The sequence below is a fragment of the Zophobas morio genome, unplaced genomic scaffold (genome assembly GCF_036711695.1).
Source record: "Zophobas morio isolate AGI-343-1 ecotype UQ-CSIRO unplaced genomic scaffold, CSIRO_AGI_Zmor_V1 ptg000011l, whole genome shotgun sequence".
In the NCBI taxonomy this organism is placed as follows: domain Eukaryota; kingdom Metazoa; phylum Arthropoda; class Insecta; order Coleoptera; family Tenebrionidae; genus Zophobas; species Zophobas morio.
The window spans coordinates 22,647,558-22,667,641 of record NW_026972116.1 but is presented as its reverse complement, the minus strand read 5'-3'; the positions used below and the strand labels follow the sequence as shown (position 1 = coordinate 22,667,641).

General features: G+C 35.5%; 2 protein-coding genes across 8 annotated transcripts in view; one reads left to right on the top strand and one right to left on the bottom strand.

Moving 5' to 3' along the window:
- Nucleotides 1-892, top strand: part of LOC135127251 (uncharacterized) — a 206,524-nt gene extending 205,632 nt beyond the window's left edge. For all 7 annotated transcript variants that reach the window (XM_064053676.1, XM_064053674.1, XM_064053673.1 and 4 more), the window contains 2 exons: nucleotides 335-382; nucleotides 450-892. In XM_064053676.1, the coding sequence (XP_063909746.1) occupies nucleotides 335-382; nucleotides 450-870 (469 nt within the window). In that variant the 3' untranslated portion in view covers nucleotides 871-892. The remainder of the gene's footprint in view (nucleotides 1-334; nucleotides 383-449) is intronic.
- Nucleotides 893-12,696: 11,804 nt separating this feature from the next.
- Nucleotides 12,697-20,084, bottom strand: part of LOC135127249 (RNA-binding protein MEX3B) — a 77,263-nt gene continuing 69,875 nt past the window's right edge. Inside the window, exon 2 of the mRNA XM_064053671.1 lies at nucleotides 12,697-13,783. Coding sequence (XP_063909741.1) covers nucleotides 12,786-13,783 — 998 coding nt within the window. The 3' untranslated portion in view covers nucleotides 12,697-12,785. The remainder of the gene's footprint in view (nucleotides 13,784-20,084) is intronic.

The following is a 20,084-nucleotide window of genomic DNA, read 5'->3' as shown; positions in this document are numbered from 1 at the left end:
TCAATACATCAGTCTAAGAAATGGAATAAAGGTTGCTTAAAAGTGAAACACTTTGGACAACGGTGGTACGAATTGTAAAAGATTATCGACCCGTGAGTTACAATGGTGACAACAAATTGTGAGTACGTACCTACCACTATGGAAATTATTTGATAATATGTCACACTATTCAAGAATGAGAATAGACTAGTTTTAAGTACTAAATTTGTATATATTAACAAATCAACACAAATAAAATTGACGCAAGTTGTTGGTCTATAATTTGTTACCATCTACACCAAGTTGAAATCTACAGTCATAATACAAATAAAATTCATACTGAGTTTTTTTCTAGGGCTCGAATGGAAGCCTTACGACGACGACAGAATCCCTCCCCACAAAAGTAAGTACCCCAAAACCTAACCAAAAAAAGTAGGAGATATCTGTTCAACTAGTACGTTTTTTTGCAGCCCACAGGAGTTCCCAATTACGATCAAACAAGAACTGCTAGAAGTCGAAGACATCAAAGAAGAATTCTCAATCCACGAAGATCCTCTACAAGTCACACCATTTGAGAATCTTCCGAGTACCAGCACCCAAAACAATGTTTCCGTTAAGGAAGAACCACTAATTCAAGTGAAAGAACCCAGTTTTGACAGTGATAGTGTGGAAGAACTACGTGCAGTGAGCCCAGTAAACCAAGAACAGTCGTTTCCAAATCTACATCTAGACCCTGTTGATCTAATGTTCCTTGACTTTGCGCGAAAATTTAAAACCTTTTCGGCTACAAAACAGTTATTTTTCAAGAATAGGTTTTTCAAAATGATGGCCGATGCAGAAATGGAAGAAAGTAGTGGGACGCAAAATGTTTGTGTGAATGGTTTCTTGTAGGTATGATAAGACTGAAAATTATGAGAGAAAGCTGCAATAGATTTATACCATTAGTTTTGTATAGAACACGTGTTTTGTTTTCCTTCGTGCCCGATCCTTTTAGCTTGTTCCAGGTAAGTACTACTTGATGGCAGCTCAAGACTAGAAAATATCCCAGGTAAGTTTCTTTAATCCTCCAAACTGCAATTTAAATTCTGAGATAAGCCTCACCCAGAATATTGCACGCATCTTTGTGAACAATTAGCCAAGACGAGAGATCGTAGTACCAAATACTAAAAATTTTGACACAAACATGAAACACATGTCTTTTTTTCCCTCGTTCCTGATCCTTTTAGCACGGTGGGCTTAAGTTGAGGACCAGCTGTGCATGGGTCGTTAAGCCAATCCTTAAATTGCGGAGCGAGTAAGAGATTAGTACCTTACATAACAGAGGTCGCGGACGGGTAGATTGGGTACCTACCTGGGAAGAGTACCGACCTCGGCTGCAGATACTATTTAATTATCGCTAAAGCTAAAAAAATAAAAATTCCCGAAAATGGAAATTGACATACAATCTTCTCAAGAAAAAAGTGGTATTTAGAAACTTGCTGTTGAGGTTGAAGTTCCCATTGGTTTTAAAGCTGAAAATTGTCATTTATAAACTCCGTTGCCAAGTTGCTGTTGATAGTAAGTTTGATGTTCAAGTATTGTCGTACTTAAAGGGCTTGTAGTAGATATGTTTTAAATTTCTTTTTACCGAAATAAGTTTACACATATTAAGAAATCAAGACAAAATGTAGCTCCGCCCACCCGCCCTATCTCAGTTCTGGTGATTTTTTTATTCATCGTAAGCCAAGGGGGCGGAGCTTAACTGCAAAATCCTTATTTCTCTACAAGAAATTAAAAACATGTTTTTGAATATCGTGTTCCAAGAATATTATGTACATTAAGAAAATGAACGCCAAAGATTAGGCCCCACCCATCCCGCTCCGATCTAAATTCTCAATTTTGATGAAGTTTTCATTCGTTATCAGATCGAGGGGCAGGGCTTAATTGCAAAATCCATATTTGTCTAGAAGGATTTACCATTTTAAACATGTTTTAAGTTTCTTGTTCTGAAAAGACGACTACGTATATTAAGAAAATTGGTCTAAAGAGTTTAGACAGTACTTCCCTCGCTGTCGGAAACGTGACGACTGCATGCCTATTATGTTTTTTTTTCGCAGTAGATTTCAAAGCATTCTTTTTTGTAGTTCCTGAGTAAACCAGTAATAGCTATTTAACGAACAAGTTTATTAATAAAGGTGATTAATAATCGAGATATTTTAACGCGCGAGGAACGAGTTTTTATATTTTTTCTTTTTCTCAATTTGAAATTTTTCAGTTTTTGGATTTTTCAATTTTTTTTGTTTTCAATTTTTCGTTTCTTCAATTTTTGATTTGCAGGTTTTCTAATTTTCATTTTAGATATGTAATAATAATTATAATTTTTATTAGAGTTGTTCAATTTTTCGTTTTTGGAATTTTTTAATTTTTCGATCTTTGAATGTTAGTTTTTGGACTTTACGAACATTTTTCGATTTAATTCGTTCTTTGATTCATTAATTTTTTCTCGATTTCTAGTTTTTAAATGTTTCTATTTTTCGTTTCTTCAGTTCTACAATTTTGTCAAATTAATGTTATATAAATTAAAAAAAAAGTAACAGTGTACCTATGGTCTATGAATCCGTGTTGAATTTTTATCTTCGACATCGAAATTTTTGTGGAAAAATAAAACAAAATTGAATTACAATTTTTCGATTTCTTGATTTCTCGATTTTTAGTTTACTTAATTTTTCGATATTTCAGTTTTACAATTTTTGCAATTAAAAAAAAATCATTGTTACATTTCTCAATTTCTCTATTAATCAATTCTTTGATTTTTCGATTTTTCCTCTTTCCAATTTATCGATTTTTCAGTTTTTCGATTTCTCAAGTTTTCGTTGTTCCAATTTTTTAATTTAAAATTTTTCACTTTTTTGATATATCGCTTTCTCGATCTTTCGATTTTTAAAATTTCTGATTTTTCGAATTTTGAATATTTTGATTTATCGGTTTTTTTTTTAAGTTTAAATATGTATTTCAGTTTTAAATTTTCCGGTTTTTCGATTTCGGATCTTTTGATGTCTCAATTTTTTAATTTCGATTTCTCGGCTTTTCCATTTTTCAATTTTTTATTTCTTCAAGTTTTTAGATTTTTAAAATTCTCCATTTTTCGATTTTATGTTTTGTTATGCTTCGATCTCCCGATTTTAACCTTTTTAGCGTGTATTCCAATTTTTCGATTTTGGAATTTTCGATTTCTTACATCTGGATTTTTCGTTTTTTCGATTTTAAAATGTTTTTACTTTTCGTTCTTTTTTTCGATTCTGGATTTTTCAAGTTTTCGATTTCTCAATTTTTCAACATTTCAATTTTGAGAATGTCTATATTTTTCAGTTTTTTGAGATTTTCATTTTTCAACTTTTTAAATTTTGATTTTTCGACTCACCGGAAATCGATTTTTGGGTTTTTCAATTTTTCGACTTTTCAGTTTTGAGATTTTTCAATTTGTCGATTTTTTGGTTTTTCATTTCTTCAGTTTTTCGGTTTTTCAACTTTCGAATTTTTCAATTTTTCGATTTTATTTTTTTTACGTTCCGAATACCCGATTTTAATTTTTTTTATGCTTTTCGATTTTTTGGTTTTTCTAAATTTTCATTTTTCCATTTCTCAATTTCTCGGTTTTTCGACTTTTTGATTTTGTGTTTTCTTTAAATGTTAAATTTTTCGTTATTGTAATTTTTCTATTTTTTAAATTTTAGATATTTAGATTTTTCGACATCTTAAATTCTCGATCTTTTTTCAGTTTGAATTCCTCAGTTTTTCGATTTTCCAAAATTTCGATTTTTCAATCTTTCGATTTTTGAAAATTTTCGATTTCTCGATTTTTCAGTTTTTGATTTTCCAACTTTTAGATGTTTCAAATTTTAGAGTTTGCAAATTTCACGAGTTTACAGTTTTTAATTTCGTCAATTTTTCGATTTGCAATTTTTCCTGTGGGTTTTTAATTTTCTTTATTTTTTCAATTTTCTGCTTTCAATTTTCCGTTTTTTTAATTTTTCATTTGCAGTTTTTCTAGTTTTCATTTTAATTGTGTAACAGTCCTAATAATTATAATTTTTAAAGTTGTTCACTTTTTCAGTTTTTCGTTTTTGGAATTTTTCAATTTTTCGGTGTTTGAATGTCAGTTTTTGGACTTTACAATTTTCAAGATTCTATAATTTTTGGATTTTCCAATTTTTCAATTCGAATGGTTTTTCTTCTTTCCCATTCTTCGATTCATTAATTTTTTTATAGATTTTTAAGTTTCTCTGTTTTTGGTTTTTCATTGTTTCAATTTTTCATTTTTTCGAGTTTTTAACTTTTCGAATAAACAAAATCGAAAAATTATAAAATAGAAAAATTGTAAAACTGAAAATGTACAAAATGAAAGCTTCGAAATATAAAAAAATTGGAAATCAAGAACTTAAAAAATCAAAGAATGAAAATGTAAAAAATTGAATAAGCAAAAAATTACAATATCCAAAGAAACATTGAAAAAATAAAGATAATGGAAAATGAAAAATTGTGATATAAAATCAAGAAAATGAAAATTACAAAATCGGGAAAATGAAAATATCGAAAATTTGAAAAATATAGAAATTGAAAAATTCCCAAAATTGCGATGTTTAAAATTGAGATAGCGAAAACTTAAAAATCGAGAAATCGAAAAATTTTTAAAATTGGAAAATTGAGATATGAGAAATCATAATCAACATAAAGATTATAAAAGGGAAAAATGAAAATTTTAAAAAATCGAAAATTTAAAATATATACTAGAAAAATCGAAAATTTTGAAAATCGAAAAACCAAGAAATCGAAATCGAAAACTTGAGACTTCAAAAGATCGAGAAATCGAAATAGGCCGAAATCGGAAAATTAAAAACTGAAATATTTACTTAAGAAAAAGATAAACGGAAAAATTGAAAAACTCAAAAAAATCGATAAACCTAGATATGAGAAACAGAAAATTCCAAAAATCGAAAAATTGAAATACAGATTAAAAAGTTTAAAAAATCGAAGTTAAAAAAATCGTAAAAACAAATTCCATTCGATTTTCCGTTTTATCGATTTTGCAATTTTTTGTTTCTTCAATTTTTTCCATTTTTTTAATTTTCCGATTTTTCAATTTTTCGCATTTTCTACTTTCCGAATAAACAAAATGGAAAACTTATAAAATGGAAAAATTGTAAAATTGAAAACTCAAATGAAAAAACGCAAAATTATAAAATGAAGGCTTCGAGAAATCTAAAAACTTGAGAAATTGAAGAAACGGAAAATTCAAAAATCGAAAGATTAAAAATTGAGAAACTTAAAGATCGAAAAATTGCGGTCGAAAACACGAAAATTTTTGTAAAATCTAAATATTGAAAATTGGAAAATCGAGGAATTGAAAATGTGAAAAATTGAATAAACGAAAAATTGTGATATCAAATCCAGAAAATGAAAATTAAAAAAAGTGACGTCATCGCATTAGTGGTGGGGATGATTAGACAAATTTTGGTTAGCGTTTTATCATCTACATGATATTCCTAATATAAGCACAAAATTTCACAACAATCGGTCCAGTACTTTCGGAGATTATCTGTCTAATAAAAATCCGGGACGGCAGACAGACGGACAGACAGACGGAAATGGGAGACCTATTTCTTCGTCTTCTAGGGGTCGACGGACTCGGTTACAACACTTCCTTTGCTTACGCTCGGGAAGTAAAAAAAGGCAAAATATAAGCCTACCGTGGGTGGTGAGCAGTCAGTCCTCAATCTGTGTGTGCCTTGGGTCCTCAATTAGTTCTACTTTGATAGTTTATGGCAGCTCTAAAGTCCTTCTAAGAATTTTTTTCCATTATTTTTTGAATTCTGAGAAAATATTACAGGTAAGTTTCTGTAATCCTCCAAACTGCAGTTTAAATTCTGAGATAAGCCTATCCCAGAATATTGCACACAAATATTTGTGAACAATTAGCCAAAACGAGGGATCTTAGTACCGATCGTACGCAGGTAACAGGATGAAGCTTATCCTTTTAATAAGGTTCATTTACCTGGAACCAGCCGGGGACCTAAACAGCTTTAATGGATCATGTTTCGAACTTTGGAAATAATCATGTTCTCGTTCCAACTTTTAGTCACTTTTTCACTTAAAAAAGGTCTTTTTCAAGACTTGATTTTATCTCTCTCAGAGAAAAGATTTAGTGATCATAGAAAATATAATCAAGAAAAATAATAATGACAAGTTGGTGTCAATTGCGTGCGCCAAGTAATAGAAGAGGACATTATTTATAGAGAACGATTAGTAGTGGAATCAATTATTGATCGTGGCGATGACAGTGATTATCTCCTGAACGATTGATATAATAATGTATTAAAATATGTTTTATATATATTTATATAAAATTATGTTGACTTTTTTGTTAAAAATTAAAAGGGATCGAGTGCAGACGTGTAATACTCACGATGAGGGTCAATGACAACCCCTTGTAGTTAAAATAGAGTCAGCCAAATAGTGAAAATTGAATACGCACTTTTGGCGGATTCTACTTTACATACGAAAAATCGTGAATAGTAGTGGGTAAAGTAGTCCGAAATGATACAAATGCGGAATACAAATACAATTTTATTATCATAATTATATATTTCACTAGATATATAATATACCTATAATGTAGTAGTTTTACGGGTGTCTGATAAAATAAATTAAGTAATATAATGGTATAGCAACATTTATTATATGTATTTAGTATGTAGAAAGATAATATTAAGTAGAGAATATATATTTCCGAAAAACGTGTACTCGTACAAAATACTGACTGCATATAACATGTATATGTTAATGCTACGTATATTTATCAATAGTTATTAAAATATATATGGGGAGGTTATAACATGATCAGGAAACATTCTTACATTCACTTTTAATTCTTATTGACATCCTCACAATTAACAACCAATTTGACGTCTAATTGTTCCCGAGCGGACCCACATCCCATGATGGTACCAACACGTTCGGAAGCACCTAGACGTGTACAACTCATGGGAATACACACCATGAACACTCATTATATAAAATATTTCACATCGAGAACACGTTCAGTGGAACTCTGAATATTGATAAAAAATAATGAATAAAAAATATTTCCTGCAAAAATATCAATTTTCAGTATACTTTAAGCAAAATTTCTTTGAGAAACGCCAAGGCCATAAAGGTCCCGTAATTCAGATTAGAAACAATACCGACGAGGGAGTACATTATCTTAGCGCTAATCTGAAGTACAGCAGATAATACAAAAGATTTTCATTAATTTTTCTTTTTTTTTCTTGTTTTTGGGTAGATTATCTTGACGCACTTTAAAACATCATTTAATATGAAAATATATATAAATTTCCAAGCGGCTACAGGGATTACGATTATTATTGGTGTGATTACATGGTGCGCATTATTTCTTAGGGTACGAGAACCTAGTGGATTGGAAAATCATAAAGTACTCATTCTCATGCAAGAGACTACGTATTAATGAAACCCTGATGTCGACTACTTTCTATGTTGGATATGCAGAATACAAGAAACACCGACGCGAACGCGACGTACCACTGAAGTTTCTGGCGCTGCTGCTATTATTGCTACGGTAGGTAGTTTTGGTACTCGTCGCAGTGGTACGACGCGTTCGAAACGAACAGTACTGAGGATGAAATAAGAAGAAGAAGTAGTTATTGGTCACCGCGAATTATTGTTTGGAGTATTGTTATGCAGTATAACGAGAGAATTTTGACGATGATGGCGATAGAGAGAGAGAAAACGTTCGGAAATTTCAAGCTCGGAGTGGCAGACAACCTATCGTTTATTGCTTTGGAAGTCGAGGTATGCTCATGAAGTTATACTGTCACAACAATATAGTAACTTCATACTTTGGCACCAGAATTACAATAATAATATAAAACTTTTTAGAATCCATGTTAATCGATGTTTGTGACGAATGATCCCCAATATATAGTTATTATTGTTTCAATGCAAATGTGCCTTTGTTTACGAAACGTAGTCGGTACGGATCTGGTAAAAGAAAGCAACAACGATAACACAATTTACATAAAGCAATTTAGCGTTTGCCTATTCTCTGCGCGCTACGGATAAATCCCAATGGTATACGTATTATATCGTGATAGAAACCGTATCTAAATATTTCTTCTATGATTTTATTAACTGGAAAAATATTCACACTCCACACTTATTTTTTTTGTATATTTTTTAAATTTTTCAGACATTATCGCTGTAGGTGTCTTCACGACGTGAATAACCCAACCGAACCGAAACTCTTACAAGTATAGGAGACTTTTAAAATTTTTTCTATTACTCCGAAATAACATTAAAGTCAGTCTTACGAATCACAGTGAAGCTTTGATATGATCAAATTATTGTGCTCGGTAATATTCTTAGTTTCACTAGCGGCCCTTCGGTGGCATTCCTTACAACGCGGAATGTTATTAAGATTGTGTACTTGTTCGAACAAAACAAAATACTTTATAAAAACTCTCATCAACGAAAAAATTGTGCTCGATTTTACATCGTCCGATGACGCAGTCGCAACCAACAGCGATAAAGTCACTTTTTGTCAACGGAAAACCTTAGAAAAAGGACAAAATCTAACCAGAATAATAGTACGTACGTTCAAACAACTCGCACACATTCAATAATATAGAAATACTTTTAACATTTGCAGCTATAATAATTTAGTATATAGTTATATATATTTATTATAAATGCTGAGCGGGTGACAGCCTGGGTCGTAAGTTGCTCCTGTACGGCTTGTACGCTCTACTCTAAGCTACATTATTAAAAGTAGATAAATAGCATTTAAAATACTACTTAGTTATTTCGTTACCTTATTGCTTTGAGTTACCTTAGAAGACAAAATTTTGATATCAGCATATGCTTTGATATCATAGGGCTGTACTGGGGGGTCACTCCTGCAATTTTCCCGACACATTTCGTCGCAAGCGAATTGAATAAAAATGCCGTTACTGATTACAAAGATTTATTGGTCTTTCGAAAGACAATGACAATACTGAAAGTGTGATCACATTAGGTAGTCGCCTCGCCAAGCGGACTAAAACAAAACAGACTATCTATGTTTAATTATTATTATTAATAAACAATTTAAAAAAGCAAGAGTTGTCTACTGGAGTTAGAAGCCTGGCTTATATTTATAAAATAAAAACAAAGAAGCGACTTTGAAGAAAACTGCAGGACCACTCGGATGTTTCGTAAAATTTTGGTACTTTCGTTGGAACGCAAGTTAAAGTAGTTTGTTGTGTGTTATTATATTTTATGTCGCAAACAACCCGATGAGATCACGTACCAGTTGAACCTGCGACCCCAAGCTAATGTCTTACAGGAGGCTACAAAAAGATATATCTTAATATAAATATTTTTCATTTACTTCATATTACAATATAAATACCGTTTTGTTTTTTATTAATTTTTTTCTAAAAACATCTATATGTATTTCTTATTTCTATTCAAAAATTACTTTTATATATAATAATTATGAAATATAGATATTATTACTTAAATATCGTAGTTAGGCCTGTATATTAAGTGTTTAAAAATATGCTAATATACAGAGTGATTTGCAATTTATATGTGTCGCAGTCAAATCGTGAACGATGGAGCTGCCCTAGAGATTTACTAGAGCAGCGGCTGATGAATATGCAGATAAACATACCTAATAATAATATTATTGCAGCAACGAAGCTGTGAGATTGGAAAAGCGCAGTTCCAGCAAGAAGCCAAAATCCGCCAAGAACTCTCGCCCCCCAATCGACAGCTCTCTTAGTCGAATATACACACGAAAACACATCAAAACACAGCGATGAGAATGCCAATTAGCCTATCTAGATTTCATACCCAAAAGTCTTACATGTAGGAGAAACGCAAGTGGAAAAACGGGAGAACGGAAAAACACAACAACAAAGATATTACTTTTTCACTACAAAAAGTTTGGATGATTTCCGGGCGGGAAGACTTTTATTAAAACCTTCGGTTGCTGCAGCACCTTTTTAAAAGTCGTGCCCTAGAGAACCGACGCCTTAATCAATCCTAAACAGCGCGTTTCGCATTACCTAGACCATCTTATTCCTAACAGTATTATAAGTGGCGGCGTCGTTCTGCGTCCCGAAAAGTTATCGCTTCGCGTTCAAAAATTCCTCTTCTCTTCTTCATTTCACTTTTCTTACTTTCTTTGAGCAGATTATATTATACACAACTCGTTAAATGTCATTTAAAGTTGCTACATCTACGTTCACGCGTACTAAAATATTTTTATATGCGATTATAAGATTATTAAAATATAAAACGCGATTTTTTCTATAATAATAAATGTATGTTGTATTATAAATTGTGCCTCGTGAGCTACTTCTAGACTCTACAGTACTCACTAACATGCAAGAGATGATGTACAACACCAAACGACACAAATGATGATCATGCGGGGAACACAACATAGCGGTGGCTTGCGATTCCGAAAAGAGCAAAAATAAATAAAAACAAAATAAAATATAAATCACGAAATTTATTACAATATTTGGTAGCATTAATTTATAAAAAAAATCATTACCTTAAATAACATTTGCTAGTTTTCTAAGGATCAACCAAAGTAGCGAGCGTGGTTTAGTCTTATAGGTTAATATTTTTTTCTCTCGTTTATTAAATAATAATATATACGATTACCACACCGGGCCTTTAGTTGTCCGTTAGACGACGACCAAAATAAGCGAAATTTCCTTAAGCGTAGGTCAGTCGCTTCATTAAAAATGGTACTAATTTATAAATTTCTAAATAGAAAACACACTTATACATTTCATATTCAAAAATCAATAAAAAATTACAAAAGAAATCACTTCGAGGATTGTTTATATAATTAAAATATCAATATAAATATAATTCAATCAAAAACTAATTAAACTATTTCAAACAGTCACTCTGCACACAACTGTGGACATGTACTTGTACTAACATTCATATTTAAATATCTCCGCAAAAATATGTAAAAAAATAAAATAATAATTGTAATAATAATAATAATATGGTATTAATAGCTATAAAACAACAACTTATTTACAGTGTACGTATAAACAAACTAAGTCGTCGGGAGCGGGAACGCCCGATCTAAGCGGTCGCCGCAGACCGAGCAGCCGAACCGTAATAAGGGTAATAATAATAATAATAATAAAATATATAAAATTTATCTAATAACGATAATTTTCAAAATACTACAATAAAAAAATAAATAAAAACAAAATATAGCATCTTAATATTTAAATATATATAATAATACACACATATATATATTATAATAATATTAATAATAAGTAATAAGTAAAGCTAGGGCGGTCGGTCTGCGTCGATCGAACAGTGAACAGTTGAATAGTGTACCTAATAAGGAGAGGGGTGCGGGGCACAGGAAGAAATGCACGTGAAAATCAAAGGAGGCCGGGGGCGGCGAATGACGTGTGAATACTGGAGGATCGAGGCACGAGATCGCAGGCGGGGGCCGCACAAGAATTTTGTTTTTCGATTCCTATTTTATCTCTAATAAATGTATGTATGAATGTAAACGTGTATGTATGTGTGTGTGAGTGTGTGTGTGCTGTGAGACGGCGATGAGGGTGTGTATGTGAGTGTGCTAAAAAAAATGATGGTGCACGATGACCCTATACAAACACTACGAGGTGGCTGTGGACATGGACAGTATGACAACTATCAGCGGCGGCGTGGGCGCCGTACACCGGACTGCACGCGTATTAAATCATTTATCTCTTCATCATTTATAATTATTATTATATTATACAAAATACTCTCATAACTTATAGGCTATAAGAAATATAGAAATATATGTATCACATCACATGAAATAACAGAACAATAGCAACAATGAGTGATTAACTAACAATAAGGGATATGTATGTCGTTATTAGGGGTGCAACCGGCCGGCGAGACGTCGACGCCGACACGCCGTGTGGCAGTTCAGATCACAGCCGAAAGGCCCCCAAGCCCTGCCTGCAGCTCTGCTCACCGCACTCTGTTATTAATTACGTGATAGCGAACTCCTTCAAAATACATTCTCCTGTCCTTTCTCACTTTTCGATAATAATATATATTTTTTTTTGAGTTTTTCTTGTTAAATCTATTATTATTTTATATATTATTTTTTTTAACTTTAAATATACACATTACTTAAATAATATTTTGAGAATTGCTGATTCAGACTTTAATAATGTGACGACTCGTCGTCACATGGCGAAACTTAAAAAAATATATTTAAAAAATAACGAACCACTTATCAATAGTATAAAAATTTACATTATTACGTTAATTAGTGTCGCGTCATGTCTTTTCCTAGGGTAAACGGAGTCGAGAGGTTATTCCGCGAGTGCATACACATAAAAAATACGTAAAAATAAAAAAGAAACCCAATCAGGTCTAATACTAGAAAAACGGTGACGTAATAAGAAAATATGTTTAACTGGCATACAATGATGACTACGTTTCGGCGAGTTGGCCCCCTTCGCGCCACACAACATCCTTAATTAACTTAACGAGAAAAAATATATGAAAACGCGACAAGTGAAAAATCAACGACGATCCCACAAGAGACGACGACGACGACGAAATCGACGACGACGAAAGAACGGAAAGCTCCGAAATCCAGCGTTCGTTGTATGCGACGTGCGATGCGAAGGGCGCGAACTGTACCGAAGCTGAACACAGGGCGCGGGCCCGGGGAATGTGGTGGGCGCGGGAGGATTCGAGCGAGATCGATCGACTTAAGGGTTGGGCGAGTAGATGCGGATGGCCTGGATGGCGGGCAAGGAGCAGACGGGGCACTGGGCCTCGCTGCCGTCGCAGACGCGGTTGGCACAATCCATGCAGAAGAAGTTGTGGCCGCAGGGCACCAGCGCGTGCGTCACCTTCGCCTCGCTGCAGACGAGGCACTTGGCCGAGCCGAGGAGCGAGTCCGCCGGGCTGGTGCTGTGCGCGGGCGAGGGTCGCGACGGCGCCGCCGCCGGGTACGACCAGATGGACGACAGCGCCGTGGCGCTGTCGAAGCTCGGCGACTCCCCCAGGCCCTCGTCGCGGTCGCTCGAGCTCCAGATGGCGCCGAGGTCGCGGCCGCCGCTGCTCGACGAGCTCGACGAGCACGAGCCCGAGCTGGAGAAGGCGCCCGTGCTGCCCGTCGACGACGCCATCGGGAACTGCTCGCCCGGCTCGATGTAGTTGAGGATCGAGCTCAGGCCCGACTTGTACAGCGACGTGAAGAGGTCGCTGTCGTCCAGGCCGCCGAGCCCGCCCAGGCCGTTGATGGAGGTGCCGTTGCCGGTGCGCATCGCGATGTGGGCCTCGATCTCCCTCCTGGCCGACTCGACGCTCTCGGGCAGGCCCGTCACCTCGAACACGGGCTCCTTGTCGCGGCTGGGCGTCACGATGTAGGTGTGCGTCTGGTGCTGGATGCGCTTGATGGTGGCGCCCTTGGGGCCGACGACCAGCCCCACGACCCGGTAGGGCACGCGGACCTGGATCGTCACGTGGCCGGGGATGTTGGCGGGCGGGCCGGGCGGCGTGCTGGCGCCCGACCCCAGCCCGGCCAGGTTGTTCTTTCGGGAAGCCCTTATCTGGGAGAAGTGTTCGGCGGCCGACAGGATCTCGCGTTTTGCTTTGGCGACGTCCTCCTTGCGCCCGGTCACCACGAAAACGGGCTCCTCGCCGCGGACAGGCGTCTTGATGTAGGTGTTTGTTTTGGCCCGGAGAGCTTTGATCTTGCAACCTGGAACAAAAACGCCGGCTTTAGTCGAGGCTGGCTGCGGTTTCGCTTATAGGGTAATAATTAATATGATCGGGGCATCGGCATGGTCTGATCAGAGAACCGCGCAGACAAAGCCGGTGGTGGCGACGCCCTTCAACCTGCCGACAGGTCACTCGCATTCACCTTGTGCGCGGGCGCTCAACCAGACTGCGTGCGAAAGCCGCTTCTGCTGCGGCTGCCGCTGCCGCTGCCGCCGTTTCCCGGATGCCGAGGAGTTCCATTCAAAAAATCAAAGACACGACACGGACCCACAGCGGAAGCTAAGCCTAAACCATCTCTTTTTTCTCCCGTCGTACGACAATCTCCGCCTAATTAGAACCAACTCCCCAACAGCAAAACGTCTAGGAAAAAGTTTTCCAGGACGACGGCGTCGACAACGGATGTTCAGGCGTCTGATCTGCGGCGACACGGCTCTCGAAATAATAAATCTAATACCGCTAATGACCATCGATTCCATGAGAAGCAGGTCTCGTATACAACTGCATGTAAATATTTCAAATGCCAATGGCAGCATTGTGACTACACCTAAACTGTTCTGGAAATTTATTAATAATAAAAAAAAAACACAGGGGGAAACCAGTATTGAATGTTGGACACCGATCCGCTAAAGGTAGGGATGAAATAGCTAATCCTTTTACTGAATATTTTGTGTCTGCTTAGACGCGAGATGATACTAAAGACTTTGTTCGTGATTTCAAATCCGATATGAATGACACGGATTTAAAGATTATCTGATGTTTTCGATGAGATTTCTAAATTGAATTCTTCGTGTCTCAACAGTGTTCTAAACAAATTGTAAACAGACAGCTGCTCTGGAAACACCTTAAAAGATGCTCTATGTTAAAAATGCAATAGGTGTCTAACATTACGGGTAAAGTCGTGGAATTACCCCAAGTCAAACTTTTCCTCTTCCTATCTTATGCACTTTGTGTGAACCAAAAAATCACCAAATTTTGACTAGGTCGTAAAGTCTTATGTCAAATTTTGAAATGCAAGCAAAACATATAATTTTTAATGTGTTCAACTATCTTGATAGAAACCAAAATGTTTTGGAAAAAAGGAAGATAAAACTGGCCGCAGAAATGTTGAAAATTTCGGAAAGATCTGTCTACAGGCTACAAAAAAGTCCACGTTGAAGTGACTTTGAATACAAGAAAAATATGTCTTCTAGTCAATCCGGGAGATTATCTATAAGATGGTTGTTTCTAAAGAATACATTACTATTAGGTTGCTGCACGATCGAGTAATGGAAAAGATTCCCGATTTTAACGTTGGTCCTAGATCGTTAACCAAGTGGGTAAGGAAAATTGGTTTCAAATTTAAGAAAAATAGTAACAGATTATTTTTGATGGAACGGCCTTCAGTTAAATTAAAAAGAACAACTATTGGTTTCAACAAGACGGTGCTCCACCTCATTTTGGACGTCAAGTGTGACAGTACTTAAATGAAACTTTTCCTGGCAGATGGATAGGCCGAAGGGGTACTATTGATTGGCCTGCCAGATCCCCAAATTTGACACCACTTGACTTTTTTTGTGGGGCTATTGATTTCGGTTAATGGTTAATTTATTTATTGTTTAATATTAACTAAAATTAATAATTCTTGTACCGTTATATAAGTAAGTATTCATCCCGTTGGACTATTAATGCTTGTATGAGAAAAATAATAACCCCTTAAAACATATAAATCTACTAGCGGATAGTCTTCGTATAAAAAACTTATACACTTATTTCCGAAAAAGACATGCAGAATTCCTATCAACTTCTGATATTTTTTCGCCGGCAACGACGTACACGTTTTTTCATTTTTCGATTTTCCAATCTTCGATTTTTCAATTTTCAGTTTTCGATTTTCCACTTTTTGATTTTACGATTTTTCGATTTTTCTGTTCGTCAGTTTTTAGGCTTTGCAATTTGTTTACTTTTCGATTTTTCGATTATTTTACTTTCCAGTTTTTTGATTTTTGAATTGTCGACTTTAGAGTTTTCAATATTATGAATTTTCGAATTTTCGGTTTTCCTATTTTTCGATTTTTGATTTTTCCATTTTTCGGTTTTTTGATTTTTCAATTCTCGGTTTTTCAATCTTGCAAATTTTCGATTTTTCAGATTTGTGAATTTTCAGTTTTTCGATCGACCTACGTATTAGATTCATTGAATTTTCGATTTTTCGGCTTTTCGATTTTTCGATATTTGATTTTCGAATTTTCGATTGTTCAGTTTTCCATTTTTCAGCTTTTAGACTTCAATTTTTTTACTTTTCGATTTTCCAAATTTTCGAGTTTCAATTTTCAGATTTTTGATTTTTCGATTTTCTTTTTAAATCTTTGAATTTTTCGGTTTTGATTTTTCGAATTTTTGATTTTTAATTTTTCCATTCTTCGGTTTTTAGACTTCAATTTTCTTTCTTTTAAATTTTTCGATATTCTATTTTCCGCTTTTCAGAATTTTCGATTTTCAGTTTTCAGACTTTCGATGATTAGAATTTTGGATTTTTCAGTTTTATGATTTTTCGATTTTTAGAAAATTTGAGTAGTCGAATTTTCGATTTTTCAATTCATCGATTTTTCTGTGTTCAATTTTTCAGTTTAAATTTTGCGACTTTCAATTTGTCCATTGTCGATTTTTAGAATTTTCGGTTTTTCAATTTTTCCATTCTCAACTGTTAGACTTCAATTTTGTTACTTTCCGATTTTTTGGTTTTCGATTTTCCAATTTTCAGAATTTTCAAGTTTCTTTATTCAGATTTTCCATTTTCCACTTTTTCGATTTTAGATTTTTCGAATTTTTGTTTTTCCAATTTTTTGCTTTTTCGATTTTTCTGTTCGTTTCAGTTTTTAGGCTTTGCAATTTTTTTTTACTTTATATATTTTGATTATTTTAATTTCCGATTTTTTTTATTTTTGTTTTTGATTTTTTTAATTTTCAATATTACAAATTTTTGACTTTTCGATTTTTTGGTTTTCCCGTTTTTCAATTTTCGATTTTCCGATTTTAGAGGTTTGTGAATTTCCACTTTTCGATCGACCTAGGTATTTGATTCATTGAATTTTCGATTTTTTGATTAGCCATTTTAAGATTTTCGATTTTTACGATTTGTATTTTTCGATTTTCTGTTTTTTGCATTAGTGAATTTCAGTTTTTCCGATTTTTGATTTTGCGCATATTTGATTAATCAAATTTTCGAAAAAGTTACCATGCTTACAAAAACTTCAAAACATCTACAATATTTCAAAGTATTCAGTTTTGCTATTCTTGGTTTCTTCAATAAAATAAATTGACTCAGTCATTAACTTTTTTAAGATACCCTGTATAACCAAATCTAAAAAAATATTAATGCAATGATAAATCACAAGTATAAAAACTCATCATATTTTATACATTTAAGATAGGATTTATTCTGCAAAATTTTGAGGTGACGCCATACATTTTTTAGAGGGGATAAGCAAATATATTTTAATTAAAAATGTATCATGTTTATCATGATTTTAAAACATCTGCAAGATTTCAAAGTATTCGATTTTGCAAATTCAAAATTAAATTGCAAAATATTGTTTTATAATTTTGATTTTTTTTCCAAAAATCTAGACGTTTTGGATAAAAACTCAACACGGAGTCATAAACTACTACATGTGCTACTGTATACAATTTAAAACCCATTTACTATGCATAAATTTGAAGTGCCGTCATCGCATTATTAGTGGTGATGATTAGACAAATTTAATAATTTTGCGACATTTATGAAAAAAATATCAGTTAACAAAAATGGCACGTTTTTATTATATGCCAGTTACATGTCACTCAACGACAATATCGTTTTTTTAAGAGTATTTTATTTGAAAAAGTGATGAAATTTTTTATACGAAACAATTGGTCGAAAGCAAAATAATTCATGTCCGGACCATCGTTACTCACGAACGAAAGTGACCATTATTTTATAGGAACAACTACCTGCTAAATCTTCTCCGACAAATTCGAGAGAACTGGTGGAGCCATAAATATTTCTTACCAAATGTATATATAACTACTGTCCGTCCCGTTATTGTCAATAAAATTTTATAGAGTAAAATGTAAATTTCGTTGTAGTTTGAGCCTACCTACAAATTCTGCCCTTGAAGGATTTGTACCGCCTTCTTCGGTGAGGGCAGGCAAAAACGATCCGCCCATAGGCTCAAAACATTTGCGTGCGATTGTACACAGTTTGGGACAGGTTTTGGGCAAGATCATTGACATACATGACGAAAAGCAATGGTCCTAGAACCCGACTTGAGGTACCCCAAAAATTAACCAAATCGATCAAGTAATTAATTTGGATTTGATTGAGAAAGCTCAACACAAACAAGATAATAAACGGTCGAATTGATGATAAGAATATAGAATGTTGTAAATTGGAGACCCCGCAACAAATAAACGAAATCGAATCTCCGTTCTTCGGGGTCTTCATCCCTCCTCGCGGGTTCGTCGCCCCGCTCGTGGAATTTTCGGGCAGAGGCGTCCCGCGCGAAATTGCCACTCCGTCTCGGTTTTGTTCGTTTTTCGAGACCCAATTTGGCCGCCCCTGGCTTTCGGCTCCAGATAAATGTATCACCTCGGTGGCGTTGAACTAATCAAGAGGAGTCTCTTGTTTCTTTATTTGTGTACAAGTTGTGCAGAAAGTTGTATCGGTCTTTAAATAACAAACGGCAACGGGTGCGTTGCCCAGGTACACGAAGATAACCTTGGTTCGTAAGAATGGAATAGCATCGGTCCAGTCCAGGTAAGGTCGGGGATTTATTGTGGACCGCTGGGGTCCGGGCCGGACGACGCGGTTTAAAGAATTCACCACAAAGACACAATGGCGAGCTCGAGGACGTCCTTATCATCGATTGCTCTTAATTAGCGCACGAAAATCGACAAAATCGAAGACTATTTTTATGGAGTTCTACGTGCAGGAGTATAAAATATATCGACGTCATAAAAGCAGGAATGTGGGAGGTATGCTTGGATTACAATTAGGAGCGACAATTTCTTCGTAGAGTGACATGGATTTTTGAAAAGGAGCCGGTTCAAGGCCGAGTCGACGAACGAAACTGGAAGATTTCCGCATAAATTCTTCCGATGGCAAAAATGAGAAAGAGCCAATGGAACCAACTGCATAAAGAATGCAACTCTCGCGGCTTAATATAGTCTTGACCTCCGCATCGCCTGTCTGCCGAGGCTCACGCTAGGAAGGTAATCTTATAGCATTGACACTCGAGGAATCGGAGGTGCTCTTCGCGAATCGTCACATGGTTCTGGATCTGCGTCACTTTTCGGCTCGTCGTCGACTCAATAAAACTCAACAACAGCGTCCCTTTCATTCGGATGAACGTCTGGAAGTCGTAAATCCGACTTTTTGTCGACTCGTTCGTCTACCTACTTGCCACTGTCTATGTAAATACTTTTGTAAACTTTTTAACGACACTCGAGATGACTCGAGACGACTCAAGACGTCGTGTATCAGTAGGAGATAATGAAAAGCTCAAGGAGCGTCTGCTCGCCTTTTTCCCCGAGCAACCGGTCGAGATTCCCGCGACGCAAAAAGCCACGATTTATGGCCTAATTAAATACATAACTAATCGAGGTATCAAATTCTCAAAGGACGCACCTCCGATACGCTGTGCCTGGACGAAAAGTCCATAAACGGCCGGATCGGATGTTCCTCTCAGCATGAGGGAATGTTCAAATGCACCCGCTTAGAAAATGTCACGACGCTCTGGCCGACATCCAACCGATTACATTGCACTCTCGTTTCATTTTATTCGTTGCTCGTCTAGCTTTGGTGTCTAGAAATATCTCTAGGGTAAATGCCACCTCGTAATAATAGTATCATCCTGCCGTCACATTTGACTCATGCTCGAAATTCGACAGAAGGCGCATTATTTATAAACGCGGTTGTTAAACGCCTCGATTGTCGAAAACATCGATTACCACACGCCGAGAAACTAGAACAATGCAAATGTCAAGGGAACAGGTAGGCCTTTGCGAAAAACTAGCCCGTTCCGAGGAAAAGTGGTCTGACAAATTACAAAAATCATTTAATACCTTAATAGCACCTTTTAATCACAATTTGCGTAATCAACGCGGCAATTTATCAAATAATTCAGCGTCGGGCCTAGTTTGAACGCGCTTCAATTTATTTGATGAAATTAGCGGAGATAAATGGACCAAACATGGTTCTTTTGTGTCGGGCCCAGCTCCATTATGCTCATATTGTACCTGCGTTTAAAACTCGCCACGACGAG